The sequence below is a fragment of the Pelodiscus sinensis genome, chromosome 1 (genome assembly GCF_049634645.1).
Source record: "Pelodiscus sinensis isolate JC-2024 chromosome 1, ASM4963464v1, whole genome shotgun sequence".
Classification (NCBI taxonomy): domain Eukaryota; kingdom Metazoa; phylum Chordata; order Testudines; family Trionychidae; genus Pelodiscus; species Pelodiscus sinensis.
This window is the reverse complement of record NC_134711.1, coordinates 23,533,406-23,558,955: the sequence shown is the minus strand read 5'-3', so window position 1 is coordinate 23,558,955 and position 25,550 is coordinate 23,533,406. Positions and strand designations below refer to the sequence as shown.

Sequence of the window (25,550 nt, the reverse complement as noted above, 5' to 3'; positions counted from 1 at the left end):
TCATGCTGGTGATTGTAACAAGTGCTTTTTCTCCTCATTCTCTCAGGAGAAAGAGACTCTTCCCTTTTGCCCAGAATTTGAGCACAGCTGCTGATTTTTCTATTGGCTTACTAATCAGTTGCATGTCTCTCCAAGGTTGCTGTTGCACTGTGACACGATCACTATGCATATTCTAAAAAGTTAACTAGCAAATAGGAAACTAGACTGAGTTTACTTCTATATGAGTTTTATTCAACTTTCATTTTAAACAAGGTTTAATTCATTGTTACAGATGGTCAAATAAGAAAAATGTTCCTAAACTGGGAGACATGAACTCTTCATTTGAAGATGTGGATGCATTTTATTCATTCTGGTAAGTAAGTTAACACTTCGGTTTATAGATAGACTACTGTCACTTTAAAAATTGGCTGTTAAGAGGTTTGTGGAGCTGTTTATCCCTGGTTAAAGATTGAAGTCTCGTCTGGGCTGACAGCTAAGTTTCCTCTAAGCTGTGTGACTGCACAGCTATTCTCTGAACCCCACTCAGAGCTCCTTTCAAAGCTCCCACGCAAGCAGGGAGCTCAGCTGATTGGAAGGGGTCAGCATCTGTAAGAGCAGCTAAGCGGATCTGTGCTACTTGAACTGAAGAGCTCCCAGAGCAGATAAGCAGCCAAGATAAGCAGGGAATAAATTGCTGGGGGGAGTTAGTGAGTGAGTGATGAATTGGCTTGGGGGAAGTTAGAGGGAAGGAGAGTTTGGAGAGTCCTGTCTGCCCAAGCAGAGAGAGAGAGACAGAAACCCAGCAGTCTCTTCAACCCTCTTGGGCTGGGAAGGGAGAGGTATGAGGCTGATTGAATGGGATAGGTAGGGGAAAGAGGGAATGGGTGGGTACTGGCATCTGTGTAGTGAGGTGGAGGCAGGGGGCAATTTGTTTGGGGTGTCCTGATTCACTTGCTGCAGTCTTCTCTGGCTGAGTTGGAGGGAGGTGGGGAAAGCAAGGCTGCATGGGGATGGTGGTGCCAGGAGGACATTTGCATGATTATATTTCAAACAAAGTTTACATAGGTGTTAATGGCTTAAGATAAGAAGGAAAAAGATTATTTTAACAGATTTTTTTTAATGTTGCAGATATCTAAAACTCTGAACTTATTGATATTTTTTAAAATCCTATGTTACTAACTAATACACAGTAAATTGAAGTGCATTAAGGCCAGATCTTTGCTATGTAGTAGAGTTCTAGCTCTTATGAGTCAGAAGTAGCAAGCACTAGGTATAATGTTAGTTTTGTAAGATGAAACCTTATTTGCAAGCTATTTGAAACGTGTCTGTTTACAAACCCCAAGTCATGTGTTAATTTGTTCTGGGGCTCCTACTCTTCCTTGAGTGGAAGAAGGCTAATTCCCTACCTTCGTACACCACTTTTTGTAGTCACTAAGAGTACCTCACAGCAGCTAAACACCAATGTCTTGTTTTAATATATATTCATCCACACATATGGACTGCTTAAAATGTATTCGTACATGCGTGTGTGTATTTTGTTTGTATTGGTGGCGCACATCCACATGCTACCTCAGTATTGGTGTTGCACATGAGAAAATTCAGCCCGCCCACAAAAAAATTCAGCCTGCCCAAGGAACACTGGCTGACAGTGGACTAAAGTGTCTCATTAGGTCTTTGGTGCCCTGTATGTAATGAATTGGTTTTGATCTAGGTTCCTAGTTAGTGTTTCTTCCACATAAAAACCATCACACAGTTGGCACCCTTGTTGGCAATCAGACCAGAATGGCCAGGGGCTGAATGACTATGGAGATGAAGCTACTATTCCATTTCTAGAAAATCCAGTTTATGAATTACTCTTGGCCACTCTGTCCTGCGCTTGTGGAGGGAAAGTTGTCTTGTCTCTCTCACACACACACTCTCTCTCTCTCTCTCTCTAATAATGATTTCAATAAGTAATGCTGAGTCAGATTTGCAGTAGGGATTGATTAATAGCTTTGGACTCGTTCAGCAGTTTGCCACATACACACTGTAATCTAATTTGAAATAAAATTGGCACTTAAAAAAAACCATGGTAGAACCATTCAGTTTATACACAGTCATCTTTGTGCCTTTACTTTCCCTGGGCCAGTCCCAGGTTTCTGCTGTGATGTTACATTTTGTCCAAGAAAGGGGGAGAGATTTTTCTGGCCGCTTCTCAGTTAATGTATCTGCTTGCATGGTCTTTGTCTGCCTTAAAAGGTCACTGATCCTAAACTGCCTTTTTGATTGGGTATTTCTCATTCACACCTCACACACGTTCCACAGGTTACATACATATTCATAAACAAAGTGGGGCCTCGTGTCCTTGAATACAAGAAATTGCATTGTACTACAGATAACATACCAAAGGCATGATAAAAAGCTTAACAAATTATAACTAAGAAAGCCAAGGTTAGGGAAGAAGGGAAAAGCAGAGAAGTATGTCAGGTCAGCTAGACACCAGTGAAGAGGAGAGAGGGGAGGTCGTGTCCGATTGGTTACAAAACCCACAGATGCTAGTTAACTCAGAGGGTCTCTTGCATCTAAATAAATAGAGCTAAAATACATTTCCGCAAATTTAAATACAGTGATTGGCAAATGGCCTGACAACATTTATTTCTGTAATATTTACAAATATTTTGATTTTGATTTTTGGCAAGTTGACTGAATGCAACAATGCTAGTCTGATTTGCTAATGGTCTAACTGCATATTAGAACCTGACATTAAAAATGCAAACATTTTTCAGATGGTTTTGCTATCCCTTTTGTTTTATCAGAAATTGTCTCTCTCACTTTTTTTTTTTTTTTTGCATTTACTATAGGTATAATTTTGATTCTTGGAGAGAATTTTCTTATTTAGATGAAGAAGAAAAAGAAAAAGCAGAATGGTATGTAAGTAAAAAGTCTTTGAGAAGAGACTAATGAATTAATTCAACGAGATTTCTCACCTTGTAATTGGGCTGTAAATCAGAGGAGGAAAGCTAGTCCAGCTGTTAAAGTATAGGACTAGAAGTGCTAAGTTCTGAGTTTTATTCTTGGCTCTGCAACTGACTAGCAGTATAACCTTGGACAAGTCATACTTTGTGCTTCTGTGTCCCATTGGTAAAATGAGAATAATTATTGTGTACCTGAGAGGTGTGTTTATGAAGTGCTCTGAGATCCTCCAATGGTGATTCTGTACAGGTACCAAGTGCTTTTCTTGTACATTTGCATAATTACAAGCTCTGATCTCAACACAGCTCAAAAGCAGAATTGGACCAGGGTGGTATTAAGCCTGCCTTAACCCCACTGCTCCACCACCCAGAAGCCACCTCAGTTAAATGGTGCCCAACCAAAGCCTGTTTCCTGAATCCCTGTTCCAGCCCTGAATCTCCTCCTGCACCCAACCTCCTATCCCCCTGCACCCAAACCCCTTCTCAGAGCTTGCACCCTGAAACCCCTCCTTGACCCCAATTTACCATCCTGTGCTAAGCCTAGAGCCCCTCCCGCACACTGAACCCTTTGGCCCAAGACCAGAGCTTGAGCACCCCAACCCTCTATCCCAGCTTGGTGAAAGTGGGTGAGGATGGGGGAGGAAAGGGGATGGACTGAGTAGGTGAGGCCTAGGAGAAGAGGTGGAGCAGAGGCAGGGCCTCAGAAAAGGGGCAGGAAGAAAGTGGGACAAAGGTATTTGGGTTTGAGGTAGATCTTACATTGAACTTAAATTGAAAAAGTGATCTTGTGGTTAAAAAGGTTGGAGCCCACTGCTGTAGAAGATACCCTTACAGCTGTCTCCTGTAAGCACATGGTGTCCAGCCAGTTCTGAAGCAGTAGCCACTATAGTGCCTTCTGCTAAAGCAAATTAGCCACACTGACCTGGTCAAATAGCCACATGTGTCTAGTGGCTAGCATGTTGAACACCATAGCTATAAGCCCTGGTATGAGGGCATGCTGGCAAGTGGGAGGGTTTGTTGAGGTATGATCACAGGATGCAGTGCTGCAAAGATTCTAGGCAGACCTGTGGCCCATAGGTTAGTCCCAAGAAGCTCCCAGAAATTAGGCCACCAGAGCTGTTTGAATTAGTCTAGGGCCTCTCCAGCTCCTAGAATAGCCTACAATAAGGAATATGTAAAGGTGAATTAGAGCTGCTTTGGTCCCCTCTTTTCCTTGCTCTCCAAGTTCTTTGGTGTGTTCATAGAGAGCCACAGCACAGAATCTCAGCCAGTAAAATAATGGACCAGGTAATCAAACAAGCTGTTTACAAACACCTAGAATATAAAATAAGTAACAGTCAACATGGATTTGTCAAGAGCAAATCACGTCAAACCAACCTAATAGTTTTCTTTGACATGGTGACAAGCCTTGTTGATGGGGTGGAACAGTAGACGTGGTATATCTTGAATTTAATAAGGTTTTTGATACTGTCTCATATGACCTTCTTATAAATTAAGGAAAGATAGACTAGCTGGAGCTACTATAATTAAAGCTATTATTTCATCATGGGTATTTTTAGTAAAAGATATGGACAAGTCACAGGCAGTAAACAAGAATTCACGGCTGGTGGCCTATCCATGACTGGAACTATAAATATCCCTGACTAAATCTGGGACCACTGCAAAGGCAGTCCCTGGACTCAGCCACACCAGCTGCTGCTCAGGCATCCTGGCCCTTGGAGTCAGCTTCTCTAGCTGCTGCAGAAGTCACAGAGGTTGTGGAACATCACACAATCTATTACTTCTGCAAGCTCATGACAGATATAGAACCCGAACTACAGTGCCAGATACATAACTGGTTAGAAAATGGTTCATATAGAGTAGTTATCAGTGGTTCATAGTCCAGTTGTAAGAGCATATAAAGTGGGGTCCCACTGGGATCAGCCCTGGCTCTGGTTCTGTTCAATATCTTTGTAAAAGATTTAGATAATGGCATAAAAGGTTTAGTTAATGGCATAGAGAGTACATGTTTAAAGTTTTCAGATGACACCATGCTGGGAGGAGTTGCCAGTGCACTGGAGGATTGGATTAAAATGCAAAATTATTTGGAGAAACTAGAAATGGTCTGTAGTAAACAGGATGAAATTCGATAAAGAACAAATGCAGTTAAGGAAGGAACAATCAATTACTCACAGGCAAAATGGGAAATGACTGCCTAGGAAGGGGTGCTGTGGGAAGGAATCTGGAATTATAGTGAATCACAAATTAAACACGAGTCAACTGTTTAAAAACAACCAAACATCATTAGCAGGACTGCTGTAAACAAGACATGAGACGTACTCCATGCTGATAAGATTTATCCAGTTCTAGATGCCACATTCCAGGAAATACGTAGACAAATTGGCGTAACTCCAAAAGAGATTCTCTCCCTGCCCTCCCCCCAAAAAATATAGCCAAAAGATTAAAGGTCTAAGAAACATGATCTATAAGGAAGGAGTGAAACAATTGATTTGTTTAGTCTGGAGCAGAGAAGACTGTCTTCAAATACATGAAAGGCAGTTACACTGAGGTGAAAAATTGTTCTCCTTAACCTCCAGGAACAGAGGTCCTATGGTTACTTGGGATGTTAAAATACGTTTATTTTTGTAAACATATAACTGCTGAATTGTTCAGTGGTTACACATTTACATGCAGGGGGGCAAGCAGGTGCCGGTGCTTGCAGGGAGCTGGCTTTTAAGCCAGTTCCCGCAAGCACCAGCTTTTGCCTGTACTTCCTTTCCCCCGCGCTGCTGCCTCTGATACAGAGGCAGCAGTATGGGGAGCAGGCTGGCTTAAAAGCCAGCTCCCCACGTGGGGTTACCAGACAGTTTCAAAAAAATACCAGACACACTTGATCTCAGATCACGTGTGGGGGAGAGGGGGGAAGAGATGGCCGGTGGGAAGCAGGGCTGGCCGAGAGGGGGTTGGGGGGAAGCTGGGCTTGGCGGCGGGGGGGGGGGGCGGGAACTGGCCAGAAGGGGGTTGGGGGGAGCAGGCCTGGCCGGGGGGGAACCAACTGGCAGGGAATGAGGCTGGCCAGGAGAGGGTTGGGGGGAGCGGGGCTAGTGGGGGGAGAGGGAACCAGCCAGCAGGGAGCGGGGCTGGCCCAGGCGCACACAGGTCCCGGGGTGCTGCCCGTCCTGCACTCAGTCCCAGGGGGCGCACTGGTGAGCCTGGCCCCAGGGATTCCATCCCTCCCCACCCCCCCTCCTCTCTACTGTGTAGTTGTGCACGGCCTGGGTGGTAGACACGCTCACGCAGTGCGAGCGCATCTACCAGCCACGCAGTATACAACTACATACTGATACTCAGGGCTCGACAAACCATTGAATCTACTTGCCTGTGGCAAGTAGATTTCAGCCGGTTGCTCCGTGCGCCCCATTCACCGGCGCTTCGCGCATGCGCAGTGCCAGTCTGGTGTATGCACAATGCGGGGCTGGTGAGTAGCTCTCGCCGGGGTTTGTCAAGCCCTGCTGATACTCATAATAATAATAAAACTAACTTACTTAGAAAATGCTGGACATTTATATGTCTGGTATTTTCTCAATTTGTTTCCCAGACAGAAAGCTCAAATACCAGACTGTCCGGTTCAAAACTGGACACCTGGCAACCCTATCCCCATGTGCACTGGCTGGTTCCCCCGCCACCCCCAACTACCACTGAGAGGGTACATATAGACTACAGGCTTTTGTTGACAGAGGCTTTGTCGACAGATACTGTCGACAAAGCTTCTGTCGACAAAGAGTGTCTAGACTACATCCAGTTCCGTCGACAAAGCATGCCACTTTGTTGACATGAGAGTGTAGACACAAAGGACAATGTAGATGCAATAACGCAGAACTCTGTTGACAAAACGCGTTATTCCTTGTAGAATGAGGTTTACCGCTGTCGACTGAACTCGGCGGTAGTGTAGACACAGGTATAGTTTTGTCGACAAACCCCTGTAGTCTAGACACATTCATAGATTTTAACATCCCTAATGGTTACCAACAGGGCTCACTGAGCTGCGGCGAGCCCCGCTCGCCGGCGTTCTGTACATGCACAGATCGCCAGAACCCGGCTCTTCTGGGTTGTAATCTACTCGCCACAGGTGAGTAGATTACAATGATTATCGAGCCCTGGTTACCAAATTGGCCTTTGTGTTAGACTGTTTAGTGTGGTTGAGTTGTTGTGTAATTGTTTGGGGTCTGAATTTGACCTTTGGTGGGCTAAGCTTTAAGATTCTTTTACTACAGTTGAAATTTGAAACATCTGCAAATTGGCACTTGTAACGAGTTCCGAACAGACCATTAACAATACCAGTGATTGATAGAGCTGAACTAACACCATGCCTTCCAATTTGTAGTCGCGATGAAAGGAGGTGGATAGAGAAACAGAATAGAGCAGCCAGAGCACTGAGGAAAAAAGAAGAGATGAACAGGATAAGGACATTAGTTGGTGAGTATAAATTCTGTCTTTTTAAAAAGAAGCATTTCGTAATTAGCACTGAAAATGTTCCAAGTGTACACTCTCATGGACATAGTGCTTTGTTTAATCTATTAGACAATGCATACAGCTGTGATCCTAGAATAAAAAAATTCAAGGACGAAGAAAAGGCGAAGAAGGAAGCAGAGAAGAAAGCAAAAGTAGAAGCAAAACGAAAAGAACACGAAGAAAAAGAAAGAGTAAGTTTGTACATTGTTTGCACGGGTTGATAAACTTGGATACTTAAATATACCTGGTCTCTTGCTTTAGGTTCCAGATAGAGGGCACAAACTGAAAATTACGCTGAAACCTGAATCTTGCTATTATCAGCCTTGTTCTAATGCCAAAAAGACACAGCTAGATTAAGGGACCAGTGACCCTTTTTAAGATTGAGAGAATGAGATGTCGCCTTAGTGGACAGAATATCATTGGCAGCCAGGAACTAGGGATGTAAGTGACTAGTCAACTATCTTATAAGGATAAGCTCATCTGATAATCAACTAGTTTCTTGACTAGTTGCTTCTACCCCTCCCTTGCTGCCTCTATCAGAGGCAGCAACAGCAGGGAAGCAGGAGCCAGTGCTGTGGGGAGCCAGTTGCCCCCAGCACCATCTCCTCAGGGGGCAGGAGAGACAGAGGGGCAGTGGGGACCGGGTAACCCGGAATCAGTTGATTCCTGGCTCATACCCAGTCTCAGACGCTGTGTCTCTGCTTTTTAAACATATTAAGAGCCTGCCAGCTATTCATACATTTAAAAAGCAGAAGTTCAGTGGGGGGGGGACCCATTGTGAGCAGGGAATCAACTGTCTCAGCTTGCACAAGGTCCCCCGCACTGTGCTTCAGACTTTTAAATGTATTAAGAGCCTGCCATCTCTTAATACATTTAAAAGGCAGAGCCGCAGGGGGTTAGCTCCCGGAGCCGGGGGCGAGCCCTGCTGCCTGTCCCCCGCTTATTGACTAACTGATGGGAATTCCATCAATTAGTCGATTAGTTGATTAAACTAAATTTAACATCCCTACCATGACCTTCTAAAATCAAATCCCTGTTCACTGCAGAGTTTCTTTATTGCCTCAGGCTACTCCTGTTAACATTTGTGGCTAAGTTTCCCCATCTGTAAACTGAAATAATTACTTATTTTATGGGAGTGCTCTGGGGCCTGATTGGTAGTTATCTGTAAAGCACTTTGAAGATAAGCAGCAGCATGCACTTGCTAATACTAACAACCTTTGAGAGATTAGCTGTTAGAATCTTAGTGTGATTGAAGAGATTGGGAAGTATAAGAGACTAATCCAAATGGTATGATTTTTAAAACCCTATTTTGCAATTTGCCAACAATAGCTCTTCAGAAGAGCAGCACAAATGCTTAGAGAACTGTTAGATTTTTCTAAGGACTGAGAGCCAGGTAGCCTTGCTATTTTCATGGCTCACTGAGATGCCCTGACTCTGAGTGAGGACAGAAGCCAGGGCTTCTCGGGCTGCTCAGCTTTCCAGAGAAGCAGGGGGCTGTGGTGTAGTATGGCAGAGAAGAAAGGCTTTAGTGTAGATGCTGAAATAATTAGATTAACATGCCTTATGTCGACCTAACTATGTAGTGTAGACCAGCTCTTAGAAAATGGGTATCTTCAGTGCCAGTGAAGTATTTGTGTAATTAATGCCAAGCAGTGTGTGTCTGACTGCACATTCACCTTTTGTTTATTTCTTAAATGGTCAGCCTTCCAAGCATTTAACTATTGATAGTTTTATTCACCTTGTTAAACGAGCACATCTTATGCATCTTACACCAGAAGACCCACTAAAATGTGATATTTTTTCCCCCTTGATTGCAGCAAAGACAAGCAGAATTGGAAGCAGCACGGTTGGCTAAGGAGAAGGAAGAGGAAGAAGTTAGACAACAAGCACTGCTGGCAAAAAAAGAAAAAGATATACAGAAAAAAGCAATTAAGAAGGAAAGGCAAAAATTGAGAACAACATGCAAGGTATAGATGTTGTTATAGCTCAATATAGAGCAGTGTGTTTTAAACTGTGTTCTGTGGCACACTGGTATGCCGCGGAGAACAATAGAATTCAAAATGGCAGCCCTTAAAGGGGCAGGAGACTTTTTTTTGCTCAATATTTCCCGCCCTCCTCCCCCGACCTCAACAAAAATCCTTGATATTCCTCATAAAAAAATTGTTTGGTGTTCCTTGGTCTTAAAAGTTTAAGAAAAACTGATATAGAGTGTATTCATGAAAATGTCACACACTGCCCTAAACGTTTCTTTTTATGCTAAGTTACTCATGTATGTTTGTCCTTAAATCGAGATGGAGGGTAGATATTAAATCCATAGGTAAGTGTTTTCACTCCACTTCTCAGAAACACTTGTCATTTACAAATAAATATCACTATAGTTTTTTTTTAATACAGAATTACAAGGGGGCTGTGTCCCCTGCTCAATACACTCTCCAACCCCCTCTCTCTGGGGGTAGGCAGCCTTGGCTCCCTCTCCGCAGCCTCCAGGGATAGCCAGCTCAATAAGCCCCAGGCTGAGGCAGCAGCATCCCCAGCTTTTTCCCCCTCCCCCAGCCGTTGGGCAGAGCTGAAGCCATGTCAGGCCCCATGCTCTCCCCCCGGCCACAGATGGGGAGCCAGGCCAGTCTGGGGCCTTGCCAGTTCCCACGCTCCCCTCCTGGCTGCTGGGAGGGATGGGGGCCATTCCAAACTCTCACCAGACCCCACGCTCTCTCCCCTGGCCACCAAGCACTGGGGAGGGAGAGGGATGGATGCCATGTCATCCCGCAGGAAAAGGGGTTTTTATAGAGAGAGGCAACATAAAGAGAAGCTTGCTCTGCAAAGGCAAATCAGTGTAGCTTCTATGAAGGCAATTTATCAACTAAAAAGCAAAATATTAAAGTACACTCCTATAGTCCAATTTCAGTTACATTAAAAACATCCAGTTTATTTAAGGCTATTCAGCCTGTTACAGTAGTAATGGAAGAATGAGTGTTTTGAGATGCCTTTTTGATTTAATTGTCCTATACTTTCAAGGGAAAACATTTATTTCTGCTTACAGAACTGGAATTACTTTTCTGATAATGAGGCAGAGTGTGTTAAAATGATGGAAGATGTGGAAAAACTTTGTGATCGTCTTGAACTAGCAAGGTACATTTTCCTGTCCCTCTTTGCTCTACATTTTAATATCTGCCTTTCTAGTAGAGCTTGAATATAACTTGATGATTTATTTTTAGTCTGCAATGCTTGAATGAAGCACTTACATCCACAACAATGGAAGGCGGAAAGGCTGCTGTAGAAAAGCAGGTAATTATATGTGGTGTCAAATCAATGTAATGAAAATATTTAATTAAGCTTAGGTGACTGACAGCTTCTGAATAAGTTGACTATTGACTTCCGATGTACATCTTAGATTGGGCTCTTTTTAACATGGCAAGAATGATGACCAAGACTTGTTTCATAACATAAAGAAACTTTGCAGCTGCTTCCACAATAAATAACATAGTTCAGGGTTAGTCTAATGTACTGGAGCCAGCAGAGTAAGAGTTGATGCATTTTAGATTGTACAGTACCTAATCACAACAGCAACTGGTGTAATATCCCATCAAAGTTTAGATAAGAAAGTTCATACTCCTCAGCAATTATTCTGGGAGAAATGGCCCAGTCTTTGCTTAATTCTATTATGCAAACACAATCTAGCCTCTGGTGCCAATGACAGTGTCAGCAGTCCGTCTAAATTTTCCCATAACACATAGCATTGTTGCTCAAATATTGAAAAAGTGTCTAGTTGAATGTAATGAATTTTCACTCTTATTGTACATAGTTTTTTGGCATGCCCATGAATATGGCTGCATATATCTGAACTGTTGGAGAAGTAATGGTGAGATAGGTCAACAATTTCCCCGATTGTGATGTACAAAATAAGAAAATCAGGGAAAGTTCAAGGCTCAAATTAAATCCAGTAGCTGAAAATGTAGAAGAGACTTTAATTTTGGATTTGTGGAAGAAAATGTTAAAATGAATTGCTGCGCATTTTTATTTACATAGATAGAAGAAATAAATGAACAGATCAAGCGAGAAAGAGAAGAAGCAGAGGCTCGTTTGCGCCAGGCCGCAAAGAGTTCAGAGAAGTCAACGAGTGGTAGTGGAGGTGGAAGTAAAAACTGGTCAGAAGATGATTTACAGTTATTGATTAAAGCTGTGAACCTCTTCCCTGCCGGGACTAACTCAAGGTATTTTTTCATCTTTTAAATGAAAAGACAAAATTTATTTTTTTAGTAACATTTTCCAACTTGTGAGACTTCAGAACATCCTGCCACATAGCTTGTAGAGAATCCCTTCATTTTATCTTTTCTCTACCTATATCACTTTGCTTCGGGAGAGGGTTAGGCAGAAGCCTTTGAGGGGAGTGGTACTTCAAGCTTGGGCTCCAATCCTGCAAGGAAGTCAACGGATCACTGAACAGGTGCGCACACATCTGGAGCACAGTGCAGGGCAGAGAGTCAGTAAGATCTGGTCTACACTAGACCAGGCAGGTCAGTGTAAGATACGCCATCACTACACAAAATGTGTAGGTGGATTTGGCATATCTTAAACTGAGCCACCAAAGTGTCTACACTGTAAGAGGCCAATGGGAACATGCACTCTCATCAGCCTACCTTATTCCTCCCAGATCAAGGAGTACCAGCTGCTGGCAAGGGCTGCCTTTAGTGTTGAATTCTGGGGTCTATGCTAGACCTGCTAAATCGAACACTAGAAGATCAATCTCCAGAGTCAATCTTCTCTGTAGTGTAGACATGCCCTATGAGACTAACCCAACTAGGGATGTAAGCGACTAGTCGACTGATAAGCATAAACTTATCAGATAGTCGACTAGTCCTTTGACTAGTGGTTTCTCCCTCTCCTATGCAAAAAGGTGGGGAGCAGGAGCCTGTGCTAGGGAAGCAGGGGAGGCAGAGGCATAGCGGGTGATTGGGCCCAACCTGGCAGACTCTTACTACACTTAAAAAGCAGAAGCAGTGAGGGGAACCAGGCACGAGCCAGGAATTAGCTGTCCCAGCTCACGCTTGGTCCTCCCCCATACATTTAAAAGGCTGAGTTGCAGCGATGTTAGCTCCTGGAGCCAGGACTAACCCCTGCTGTGGCTCTGCAGTTTCCACCGCTTTTCAACTTAGTCAATGAAAATTCCATAGACTAGTTGATTAGTTGATTAAATGCAATTTAACATCCCCAAACCCAACTTCACTGCAATGTAAAAAAAGTCCCTCACTCCATTTACTGTGGAGTTTAAATATGCTTTGTTTCTAAAGGATTATAGACATGCTTTTGTAAGCATAGTCTTTGCTATAATTTGAGTACAGACTTGCTAGGCAATTAAATCTCTCTCATGGCTAGCCTACCATATGCTATTTTGCATTGTTTGTTTTCCATTCTTGCTGTAGGTGGGAAGTTATTGCCAATTATATGAACTTGCATTCTACTACTGGAATAAAACGAACAGCAAAAGATGTCATCAATAAAGCAAAGAGCCTCCAGAAATTTGGTATCTTTATTATCTTTGTAAGATGGTCTGCGTGCTTCTATATTATTTATGTAATAAGTTATTTTTATTTAAATGCAGAACAAAAAATCTTTGTCCATTAATGGAAACAGTTTCCATCTTCAGTGAGTGAAAGCAGAAAGGGGAAGTAAAATGCCCTTATTAGCACAATCACTTACTTGCCTTAGCTCGTTCTGAGTGGAAATCATCCTTGTCAAGATGAATTTCAGATCAGTGCTGCTATGCTAAGAGATTTTACCATGAAATACAAACAGGCCTTATATAACTGTTGACCCACTGTACTGTGCTGTTGAAGAGTAGTTCAGTTTAAGACAATGATCATTACTGAAAATAAAAACTTAACACCAGAATTTTCCTTTCTTCCAGCTCAATATTCCACTAGAGACAGAGTGCATTTTAAAGCAGTTTCTCAATCACTTTATATCAAGCCACTTGGTGGGACAAGAAAGGGACTTCAAATGAGGGATAATATCCGGATTACAGATTGAGAGCCTCATCCTCCAGTCATGGCTCCTGGGAACACTTATATACTTAGTTTCACTGTAGCCAAGTGGGATTAGGATTGCAGGATCAGACCCCAAGTGACCTGAAAAACATCTTTTATGATGATCATATTCTGATGTTTTATGTTCTGATATTGATCCCAAACAATGGTATCCAAAAGCTTTAATCTCACCTAGTTTTCATTAACAACCCTTATTGCTAACCTTTGAAATGAAACATTACATTCATGCTGAAAATATTTGAATGCTAGATTTAGGCTAATCTGATATTAGGCGCCACATTTTTTTTAAACTTCCTGCTGTGGTCTCTGGTTTTGTCAACTAAATGAATCTGTATTGTCCTCAGACCCACATCAAAAGGACGACATAAACAAGAAAGCCTTTGATAAGTTTAAAAAAGAACATGGCGTGGTACCTCAGACAGACAGTGCTGCACCGTCAGAGCGATTTGAAGGTAAGGCTCTAAGAACTATTTTCAGCCATTCACATGCCTATAGTTATGTTTAATAAAAAGTTAGTGGCCCAAATTCTGCCTTTGGATGTCTGTAGGAGCTGACCGCATGTGCATACTTCAGTGAGTGCAGAATATGGTCAAAGAACATGTTGGCCCAGGACACTTATCCATGTGTGGCAGCTGTCAGATTTAATGCAGATTTGGGGGGCTCTCTTATCTCTCCTATAGATCCTTCTCATTTCCCCAGAAGCAACCCCAGCCAATAAAGCCACACTGTCAGGAACTGTGGGGTTCAGGAGATCCACTACAGGGGCAGAGCAGGTATGGGCCCTTTCCAAAGATGAACTTGGCTTGCACAGAACTCCAATATCTGCCCTGGGCACTTCCTTCCCTAGCGGCATATTCCTAGGAGGAGATAATTTGCTTCCTTACTGAAATGAAAAAGGAAGCAAATAGAGGCTTCTCCAGTTGTTCAGACACAAGTTTCCTGGGAATATCAATTTCTTAGCAACATTCTCACTTACTCATCCCACTGCAGGAACAAAATTTTTATGAGAGGGGTTTTGAACTAACTATTTAATATTTCATCACTATTCTCATTTATCAATTTTTTTAATAACAGGGGCATGCACAGATTCATCCCCTTGGACTACAGAAGAGCAAAAACTTTTAGAGCAGGCTTTGAAGACATATCCAGTAAATACTCCTGAAAGGTGGGAAAAAATAGCAGCTGCTGTTCCAGGCCGCTCAAAAAAAGACTGCATGAAGCGCTATAAGGTAGGAAATACTGTTTGTGCTCATCCTAGGATTATGTGGTTAGCCTACAGCAATATTTGGTGTGTGTCTCTGCCAGTGCTGCTCTTCCCTTAGAAAAAAAAACAAGTGGGAAAATCTAAGGTTGGTTCCAGGATATGGGAAAAACATAAGATTGTTTTTATTGGACCAACTTCTGTTAGAGGGAGGGATAAGCTTTTGAGTTTCACAGAGCATACATTCAGGTCTGGGGAAAGTACTACATTATTCCAAATTCTAGTTATCATAGATTGTGAAGCAAGGAGTTTATATATGTGAAGGAGGCTGTTTAAAATTAAGTGGGCAGTTAAGACATTAAATTTTTATGGTGTGGTGTTATATCTGTGACATCTTACTGCATGCTAACTCTTCACTGATGACTTCATGTTAAGTGATCTCCTATAGCCTGTATTGAACTTAAGCTGCAGTGCTTCAGCATTGGGACTTATTACATAAATGCGATGGGTTCTGTTGCTGTATCTAAGTAGATGGAAGTACTCTCGTGCTGACCTAGTACTGTCAGGGGAGACTTAGGTTGGATCATACCTCATTCAGGAATGTGGATTTTTCACTCCCCTGAAACATAGCTGGTTTGACTTAACTTTAGCGCAGCACTGTCCTCAGACCCCCCTCCACTAACCTTTCTTTAAAATGGAGCTTGGTGACACTTGAAAATTGGTACAAGTTACAATTAATAAACAGGACACTTAACACATTACTGAAAACAAGGAGTTAATTTGAGCTGTAGAATTGCTAGGAAAGAGCACCACTAGTCATGTTATTTTGGCTTTTTGGGTATTCAGCCTCTGCTTTTCAAGAATTATCCACACGAATGGATACCTGTATTTTCCAAAAGCAGGCCCTTGACCACCCAAGGTATTGTTTTAGTTAAGAGTTAAGTTGCCCTATGATTAATCATCTGACAATTTAATTGGTTAAATACACAAATTTGTTTCTTTTCTCTTCTTCTGCAGGAACTTGTTGAAATGGTAAAAGCAAAGAAAGCTGCTCAAGAACAAGTGTTGAATGCTGCTAAAGCAAAGAAGTAAGACTCAATGACAATCTTTGTTGTGTTCCGTTTTATAATAAAATGCAAATACTGTACGTTTTCTTCTTTCAACAAATATAGAAATTTCAAAATGTCACACACATGAATAAATCTAGTTTCTCCACACACACAAGGGTAAGGACAATGGTCGGACCTTGTTGCTTGCCAGTTGCGTAAATGAAATTAACTATCAATATGATGTCTCAAGTGACATTTATGTAATTTTTGGACACTTGAATGTTTCTCACAGTAGGGCTTTTGTACTGAATTTGGGTTTGAGGGAAAAAGTCAAATTTGTCTCTGCCTTGTGACAAGTGTTTTAATGAAGATACCAGGTTTCTAAAGCAGCTGTGTTCCTAAGCACGTAGCCAGTACATGCCACTACGGATTCTGTTATAATCTGGAAGTTGTTCAATCGGACCTGGAAATTAAAAAGAAAAAAGTCAGTCGAGATTTCCATTTACGCTTCAGCTGCTTATGATAAGGGAAAGGGAATAAGCTTACCCACAGCAGCGATGGCAGGGCTCTTATCATAAATGTACTTTGTGCAAATCTCTCTTATGCTCTGGGCATCAATAGCCTGAAAAATGTTTTGAGAGGTAATAATAATAGACTTTGTGAAAGAAAATACTGAGAGCTAAGGGTGTTAAATTGCAGTTATCTAGCTAATCTTGTAATCAATATAATTTGTATCAGCTACACAATTAGTCGATAAGAACTGCTCTGCAGAGCTCCAGGAGCCACATGTACTGCAGCTCAGCATTTTAAAAGTAGTTAAGGGTCACACACACAAGGGGGTGGGGAGAGGAAGAGACCCACTGGCTTTTAAGCCAGCTCCCCTCTCCCCAGCACCATCTCCATTTCTCCCCCCCTCGCTGCCCTTCATACATAGCAGCAGGGGGGATGGGGGGCAAGAGTACAACTGCTCTCTAAAATCCCTACTGAGAGCCCACAGTTGAATTATAAAATGGCACCACAGTTAATTTCAAGAAGCTCCATAAACCACACACTTACAATTAAAGGAGGCACACCAGGCTCACAAGCTGCTGTCTGGTCAGCCCTGTTCTATGCAGCTAAGTTGCTAGCTGCTACATTAACGTTCATTTAAAAATACACAACATATGTACTGCTTACTTCAATTCTTGCTTCAAGTTCAGGAATTGGAATTCTGCGATTGTAACACAACATCTGTCTCCCAATGTCTTCACAGATGGGGGTGGACCCTAATAAAAGGCAAAAAATACTTTAGTTATTAACATATAGGGATATGAATGGCTAACTGGTGGGGGATGTTGCAGCCCCCTTCTGCCTTGGACAGGGGCTGCTCCAGTGAGGGTGTAGCAGCCCATGTCTGTGGCACTCTAGCACAAAGCAGTCCTGACCTGCAGTGGGCCTGGCCTGGCCAGAGCAGTGCGCCTCTGGAGCAGCTTCCCCCCCTGTAAGCAGTTAACATCCCTAATCAACATGTTAAAATTTAAATCCCAATTTTAACCTTACCATCAAGCTGTAATAGCATATTTGTTTTTAAAAGGTTCTTGGCTCGAGCTACTTCACTTTCAGTAACACTTGTGCAGAGTCGTATCCTGAAATACAGTTTGAAGGACCAACAGAAAGTGTTACTAGTTCAAGCAAGAATGGTAGTAATTATTTGATATAGGGTGCTGTATTGCATATGTATAGTGCTAAGACACCAGGCATATTAATACACTAATACTAGAATGTCATTTCTAAAGAGCAGAGTTGGTGGCAGTTTTCCCTCTAAGCTGCGCAGCAGCACAGCTTCATAGGTGATTCATCAATCCTGCCCAGTCAGAGGCTTGGAGCTCCCTGACAAGGTGGGGCTGATTAATCACCTGTGAAGCTGTGTTGCTGCACAGGTTAGAGAGAACAATGGTTGGTGGCAGTCCCAGCATATCTATATGGACAATTAGAGATGTAAGATTGAAATAACATTTACCTTTTAATCTGAGGAAGCTCTCTAATGGCCCAAGCTACTTAGCTGAAAGTCTTCACAGGAAAATTGAGAGAGTCATGTGACTTAGTTCTAAACATCTCAGTGATACAGCTTTTCCAAAGTATTTCACTAGGGCAGTGGTTCGTAACCAGGGGTGGATGTAGCTCTTGGGGTTCACAGATCTAACTGGGGGCACATCAACTCATCTAGAAACTTTCCTAGTTTTACAAGAGGCTACATAAAAAGCATTAGAGTCAATATAAACTAAAATATCATAGTGACTTCATACTACAGTGAAGTTCATACATAGTGACGATGGTGAAATGTAAGTGCTAGATGATGTGTAATAGGTCATTAGCTTGTTCATCTAATCATCTATGCAGTTACTGTGTTTGTAAGTTAAGTGTAACTGAATGTGTGCTTCTCTGAAAATGTAAACTAAAGCCAAGCAGGTCTATATACCCTCCAACTGACAGCACACAGTTAAAGTTAGATAAAATGCAATGGACCTTACTTAACTTGCATCTTACGCCACAGAATGTCACATAACCCTTCTGATCCCTCCTCCTGCCAGACAGCTTAGTTTTTAAATGAAATGGCTATTACTGATGTTTTGCACCAGATTTTGCCACTCTTAGGCTATGTCTACACTGGTGTGTTCTTGCACGAAAACAGCCTCTCTTGCGCAAAAACATGCCGCCTGTCTACACTGGCCGTGCGTTCTTACGCAAGTAAACTGATATTGTACTGTAGAAAATTAGGGCTTCTTGCGCAGGAACTCTGACGCTCCCTCCCAGGAAGAAGCCCTCTTGCGCAAGAGCTCTTGCAGAAGAGGCCAGTGTAGACAGGCAACATGAATTTCTTGCGCAAGAAGCCCCTATGGTTAAAATGGCAAATCAGAGCTTTCTCGCGCAAGAGAGCATCTACCCTGCCAGGATGCTCTTGCGCAAAAGCACATGCCAGTACAGATGCACTCCTGTGGAAGACTTTTTGCACAAGAACTCTTCTGCAAAAGAGTTCTTGCACAAGAAGCTGCCAGTGTAGACATAACCTTACTCTTGCCAAGTACAACCTTATTCTTCAAGCAAGCCCCTTGGTTTCATTCAAGCTACTTCCAGTGCAAGATATAGCAAGGGTGGGAGAAACTGGCTTCTTAGGAACAAATGTCACAAGCTTCTGAATTTAGTCTACTTGTTCTTTCCCAACAAAGTTGTGCTATGAAACAAACCCAGAACACTACTTTTTAAATAACCAGGGTTTAACCCAAAACAAACTACTTTGAGAAACCTGTGTTTTCTTACCATTCTCTCTGAACAAAGTGCATCATGTCCTGTACAGTGGATGGTTCACAAACCATGTAGAGCCCCCACAAGCCAGTATCAGTATAACAAGTGTTGAAAGATTGGAAGCTATGACACAGGTTGCCATGGCAAGTGATCTGGGCAAGCTTGCTGGATAAATTCTGTTGACACAAGATGTGTTTTAGAATTTCAGGATTTGGGGTTTTTAAAATATCTTTTCCCACTACCAAGCTCACCCTTTGCTATTTCAGGTGTGGCAGATCAAGTAGCTTCCTCCACAGCCAGCAGTACTGCTATGACAATACACCAGGATGCTTTTGTATAGGATAGACAACTTCTTTTCCTGCACATAATCTCACCCTCTGAGTGACAGCCTGAACTTGTCCATTTTAAATGGCCAGGGCTCGCTAAGCTGCGCTGTCCAGCGATCTGCGGATGCGCAGATTGCCCAAACCCGGCTCTTCCGGGTTGTGATTACATAGTTTGTTGAGCCCTGTAAATGGCAAAGGGTTGTTTTTGTTTTTTTTTTAAATATGAAAAAAAATAGAAAGATTCCAAGAGGGAACAGGCACTAAACTACTCATTGCACACCCCTTCGGAGCCTATTCAGTTTTCTCCAACTTTTTTTCACCATAGGTTGCTAGGCTGTATGAGGACTCCTCCACTTTGGTGGCTCAGCATGCCATTCTTCAAATACATGTGCACCCAATTCTCACATGGCAACAGAATGCATTCAGTGTCTATTGGGCTATATTTTAATTATTTTTAAATGCTGAGAGAAATACCTAGATAACTGAATTTCACCCCAGGCAAGTTGGAATTTGTGAGGTGGACGGATGCTGGCACATAACCAAATTAAACATCTTATAATCAAGTTCACTCACCACTCCTCCTCCAAAAGAACGGTCCCAGTTGCCTATCAGAGTATTTGCTACCATAAGGGGAATTGTATCTGGGTGAGACCAGCCAACTGCTTCAACAGCGATTGCGATGTGTGCCAAAGGCATTTTGTCATCTCTTATACGAATCTGATAAAGCATCAGAAAAATATTAACTACAAATGTATTGCAGCAAATATACTGTAGTGTGTACATTTATTCAAATGAAGGAAACTAGGAAATTTCAAATAAAATCTAGGTCAAAGTGCAAAAATCTTTATTTAATTATACTCTTACCTAGTGACTTCTGTATGAGTCAACCTAGTGCTATGTGTAAGGAAGTCGTCATAATAGTTATTTTTCAGATGATTAAATGAAGACATAAGACAGCTAAGTGATATGTCAGTCAGGACAGAGCTGGGAACAGAACCCAAGAGTCTTGAGTTCCACTGTAACCTTTAAAAACCCTTTCCCAGAAACGTGTCAGTTAAACAGGCTGATTTTCCAGAATGGTGAACATCAGCAGATCCTATTAACTTAATAGGAGTGATAGGAGCTTAGCAGCTTTGAAAATCAAGCTAGAAACTCTGATCACACCAGACAACCCTTTAATATCAACCATTACTCAGTGTTTTTTGTTGATCTGATTAACCTGAAAAGACAAAACACATTCTCACTGCTTACCTCACTACCTGTGAATTTGCAAGGGGGCAAGGTTGGCATTCCTTCCTGAGCAGACGGCAAGTTACCAAAATGATAATTTGCTAAATCAAGCAATTCATCATGAGAGACTCCTGAACAAGAGAGTTTCATATAAAGCAGTTTAAAAAAAAATTTCCATGATAAATTCACTTCACATAAATTAAAAAAGTTTCAACCAAGCTACTAGAATGACAACAATCCATAACCCATGTTTCTCTCCCAACTTCATTACTGTACATTTCTGATCCCACCCATTCTACTTCATTAAATGCCATTGTTAAAATCTTCATCCTTTTCTATCAACCTCCTTCTCTCTTATACAGCAGCAAGTACAAGTTCTTTGTTCTCAATTTCAAAAGTCCTACACAATCTCACTCCACCTTTCTGTTTTCTTTTCTCCCTTCCATTCTGAATGCTCTCTTTCGTGCATTTATGGCTTTGTAGCATCACATTGTCCTCTTACACTTGGAACAGCCTCTCAGTTGGAAGCTAAGCACCCTCCTTTCCTAAAAGATATATTTAAGGATGTCCCTAGAAAATTTCTTGGGGAAAAACGTAACAGATGAGATGCAAGACAAGGTAGAAAAAAAATATACAGAACTTTGAGGGCTAACAATAGATAAGTCATATTCTATGTCTCATCTTTGTACAATCTCAACAAAATTAAGAGTACTGTGTTTTTTCAACTTATTTCCAAGTGTTTGTCATGATGCATATTTCATACGAACCTCCAGCAGCAGCCAGCACTATCCGGGGTCCTTTATAATGTGTTGTTATGTATTCCACCAAGTCATTGCGATTTATGGATCTGTAATGGTAAAGAAAAAATGACTACAGCTCCTGTCAGCATAGGCAGTGTCTACACTGAAGCGAGGTAGCTAAGCCAATTTAGCGTTTTAAGTGTAGACGAGTTCTAACATACATAAAAGTTTCACTTTTGGACGCTATTACAAACATGCAAGATTGAGGAATACGTTTAGGGGAAATTCCACCCTCTGCAACCCCAAACACTTGATAGGGCATAAAGAGAACAGAATTGTTCCATTTATCTTTAAGTATAGTTTTCAGGTACTGAAAAATAACCATTAAGACAAAGGAAAAATAGAAGCTGGATTTACTTGATGTTTTCTGTGGGTCCTAAGATTGTACATCCCAGTGTGGTGTTCTGATAGGCCGTGGCATGAAGATAATCAAAGACAACTTCCTGCAAATTGGTTTCAACTTCCTGCATCTCTCGAAGGATAACTCCTCGCTCGCGCTCAATTTCTGCTTCTCCCAGTGTACTATTCTGTATGATATCAGCAAGAATCTCCACAGCTAGTTGAAAACACAAAGAGATAGGAGGCAAGTGTGCTTCAGCAACAGTGGAACCTTCATCTGACTATACTATAATCAAATAAGCAACTCAAATACCTATTACAAGTAGGCAGAACTGTTAGCATGGAATATAGGAAGAAAGATCTAACAAGAAATTGAAAGTAAACTTTTACACAGTGTTAAGTTTCTTTTGTAATGTTTGTTTTAGAAAAATTGTTAATGTCCTTCTTGGAGAGAATGTGTGTCCTTTAGGGATTTCTAAAGCTTCATATTGACAATTCCTTGATGAGAATTGTTTTATTTCAGATGAACATTATGGAGGAAGACAATTCACTTACATAGACATACCAGAACTAGACAAACACCTTAAGTTAACCACAGTACAAATATTCAGGACCCTATCATATCTTTCCAAGGTCAAACACACTAGAGGGGTAAGAATGACCGGGATACATAGGAAGATTCATTTTAGAATTTGAAAAAAGTTCCCTCCGGAGGACAGGGGAGCCAAAGTAGGGCCAGGTAACATGGTTTACAAACCTGCATCTCTTGGAGATTTGCAGAGGGGTTAATATTTCACATCTTTAACCCCAAAGGAGAGCTACTTGGTCCCCAGGAGGGGTGCCAAGCATGAGCCACAATGCTGACATGCGCCTTTCCAACCCTGCTAAGCCTTATCCCCATGGAGTACCAGCAGAAGGCCTGCCAAGGAAGGGAGAGGGGGAAAACACTCTGCAGAGGCATTGTTTTCCCACTTTTGCTTCTTTAGAGGGTTGTCAGCTCATTTCATTCCTTGTTGTTCCCCTCCTCACAATCTTTTAATCTTTAGGAAGGATGCTCCTGCAGAACAGAAGCAGTTACCTCTTGGCAAATCCTTTGAGAAAGCCTTTGCATAATACACAGTTTGTTCTCTGGATGTGTAGGCATTAAGATGAGCTCCCATGTTTTCAATCTCTAGTTCCAGGTCTAACTGAGACCTCTTTTTTGTCCCCTGAAATTAAAAGGAAAAAAAGTTTACTTGAACTCTGGAACATATCTACCAACAAAGTAGCTTTTACAAATGGGGAATAGTAAGGTTTTTTTTTATTTTATTTTTTTTAAGTAGCTGATTTGAGCTCAAGAAAAACAAATGATTTTGGGGAGCAGAAAGCTAGCACACCAGTCTTCCCCACTGGAAAAAGAAGTGGGTTGTGCCCACGAAAGCTCATGATACCATCTACATTTTTTTGTTAGTCTCTAAGGTGCTGTAAGACTATTCATTATTTTTTAAGTTTTTACAGTCAGAGAGGTAACTGTGTTAGTCTGATCTTGGTAAAACAAAAAAAAAAGCAGTCATGTAGTACTTTAAAGACTAACAAGATAGTTTATTAGGTGATGAGCTACCCCTGAAAGTTTCATGCCTGCACAGATTAAATGACAATTAACTTGAAAACAGAGGGCCTATTTGTCTCTTGCAAAGATTAGTTAAATTCAGCATGAATCAAACTTACCAATTTAAGGTATCAACAGGAGTGGATCAATTCAGGATTTAAACATAGTGGCAGAAATATGGAAGGAAGGTTGCATAACACTTGACTCAGACCTGTGTTGTTTTGACTGCACTTCAGGAAGCACTCAATTGTTAATTTTAAAATCTGACATAACATGCAGAACTAATTCTTTAAACTAATAAATCTATCGTTCTATAATCCCAGTCAACCATTTTTGGGTTTTTGTTTCAACTGGATAGAATGTGAAATTCTTCTTTCGGTCAAGGCTATAACGGCACATGCAAGTTTACAGATGAACCCATACAGGTCTGACATGAAATCCTGTCTCCACTGAAGTCAACAGCAACCCATTGACTTCAATGAGGAACGGATTTAATCCTTTTAATATTATTATTATTATTATTCTGGACAAAAATGTCCAAATTGCTTTTGCTTTCCTTGTTTTTTTGAGAAGTGACAGACTGAAACCAGTCGTAAGAAGTCTCCAAAGTTATCCCTGAAAATCAGTAAACAATTTTAATAACATTTGAAAACTAGTTTTAATACTAACCTTGAAAGCCATATGCTCCAGAAAGTGAGCTGTTCCATTATTCTTCTCATTTTCATACCTGCTTCCAGCATCAATCCAAAGACCAACCTTATTAAAAACAAATATTAATCTTACTATCTAATAAAAGATAGCATTGGCATCATTTTGTGGGGGGTCTTTCTTAAGCTAAGATTTTACTGTTTATTAATACACTATAACATGGATTTTTTTTGAAAGTGCCTAGTGAATAGGGTGCCTCAATTTGGGGGTAAATTAATTTGCACTTAAAGAGGCCCAATTTTCAGAAAGTGCTGAGCACCTACACTCTGCAATATCAGACTTTTACAGTGTAATCAATTGGTTGGTCACTTTGGTGTAATCCAAAATCATTGGTCACTTTTGTAAAGCTTAGCTTCATCTTCACACAAACGTGTGTTTATTATTTACAATTAACTATTTCTGCACTATTTCTGCTAAATACTCTTAATGAAACTAGTAAATCTAATTTCACAATATAATGAAAATGTGTGCATATAGTAAAGAAAAAAATAATTCACAAGTTACCTACTGTGCATGTTGAGAGTCCAGAATCTTCAGAAGCTACTCTTAGGCCATTTTCCAGAGATGATACTTTAGTCTCAGGAACATTTAAGACTATTTGTGTTGCTGCCTTCGTAGCTCTTAATCTGCTTGTCCCAAGGTGTATGAACTGTAAAGAAAAGTCATTAGTTACAAATTGCAGGTTCCATCCTATGATGCCTATCAGGAAAGGAAATATTTTTGTTTTGTGAAATAAGCATTGATTTGGTGGCCATTGTTCTTCTTCCCCTAAGACATGCACCAGCTCTGCCCAGAAAGGAGGCATAAAGGGGGCATAAAATGGACAAGTCTGGATGTGACCTCTTCTTAATGCAATGGTTAGAGCACCAGCCTTGCTGTGAAAAACCTGGGTTCGGCTTAAGCCACGTAAGTCTTTTTGTGGCTCAGTTCCCTTTGTGCAAGATGGGGATAATAGTAAAAGCATTAAATGATTCTGAGTAAGGAGCCAGGGACTGGTCCCAGAAAGGCCAATATCTACAGCTCCTAAATCTGCACAGATCCATACTTTATCCAAGGAGCCCACAGAGGCCACGGCTCAGCCACCCCATGAAAACTACAGAACCCAGCAGGCTGTTCCACCTCCAGCCAATCAACCCACAAGTGCAGAGCCACTCGCTTGCCAAAGATCCCAGACAGACAAGTCCTTGGAAACAGCGTCTACAGATCTCAGCAGGCAGAGGGGCCCCATGACTTACCTGAGACTACAGCTCCCAGCGTGCAGAGCGGCCACGTGACAGCCGGACAGCGCTGAGACTACAGCTCCCAGCGTGCACCGCGCGGAAGAGGGCCCGTCGCCCTTTAATTGCCGGCACCTTGTGGCCCGGCCAAAGCGTTGGGAGGCTACACAGCGCCCCTCTCCCCCCGAGCACCTCGACCCTGGTCACTCACCCGGCCTGCTGGCGCGGAGCCTCGCACAAGGCGGCGGCCAGGCCAAGCCCATAGGAGCCGTCGGGCCGCCAAGCAACCTGCGGCCAGCGCCGCCGCCATCTTAGAGAAGAGTCGAGGCCGCGCGCCCGCTGCCG

General features: G+C 41.9%; 2 protein-coding genes across 5 annotated transcripts in view; one reads left to right on the top strand and one right to left on the bottom strand.

Annotated features, from left to right (window-relative positions):
* Positions 1-15,813, top strand: part of DNAJC2 (DnaJ heat shock protein family (Hsp40) member C2) — a 26,493-nt gene extending 10,680 nt beyond the window's left edge. Inside the window, exons 6-17 of one of the 4 annotated variants that reach the window (XM_006137535.4) lie at positions 272-352; positions 2,820-2,885; positions 7,294-7,385; positions 7,491-7,612; positions 9,239-9,388; positions 10,462-10,550; positions 10,637-10,706; positions 11,448-11,632; positions 12,842-12,942; positions 13,810-13,917; positions 14,540-14,694; positions 15,684-15,813. In XM_006137535.4, the coding sequence (XP_006137597.2) occupies positions 272-352; positions 2,820-2,885; positions 7,294-7,385; positions 7,491-7,612; positions 9,239-9,388; positions 10,462-10,550; positions 10,637-10,706; positions 11,448-11,632; positions 12,842-12,942; positions 13,810-13,917; positions 14,540-14,694; positions 15,684-15,758 (1,294 nt within the window). In that variant the 3' untranslated portion in view covers positions 15,759-15,813. The other 3 variants (XR_003087014.2, XR_003087015.2, XM_014580825.3) reach the window with 3 other exon arrangements.
* Positions 15,772-25,550, bottom strand: PMPCB (peptidase, mitochondrial processing subunit beta). The gene is made up of 13 exons (XM_006137537.3): positions 25,417-25,550; positions 24,497-24,637; positions 23,950-24,036; positions 22,771-22,900; positions 21,711-21,909; positions 21,321-21,400; positions 20,575-20,684; positions 19,897-20,040; positions 19,013-19,173; positions 17,255-17,340; positions 16,892-16,980; positions 16,262-16,337; positions 15,772-16,178 (listed from the first exon to the last, which is right to left on the bottom strand). The coding sequence occupies exons 1-13, from the start codon at positions 25,513-25,515 to the stop codon at positions 16,114-16,116; spliced, it is 1,467 nt and encodes a 488-aa protein (XP_006137599.1). The 5' UTR covers positions 25,516-25,550; the 3' UTR covers positions 15,772-16,113.

Bases quoted from the DNA above. Each gene is read 5' to 3' on its own strand.
- PMPCB (XM_006137537.3), bottom strand. From the start codon at position 25,515: ATGGCGGCGGCGCTGGCCGCAGGTTGCTTGGCGGCCCGACGGCTCCTA. The intron at 24,037-24,496 runs GTAGGTAACTTG...GTTTTTAATAAG, and splicing joins CTGGACTCTCAACATGCACA to GTTGGTCTTTGGATTGATGC. The intron at 22,901-23,949 runs GTTAGTATTAAA...TTTTAATTTCAG, and splicing joins TGGAGCATATGGCTTTCAAG to GGGACAAAAAAGAGGTCTCA.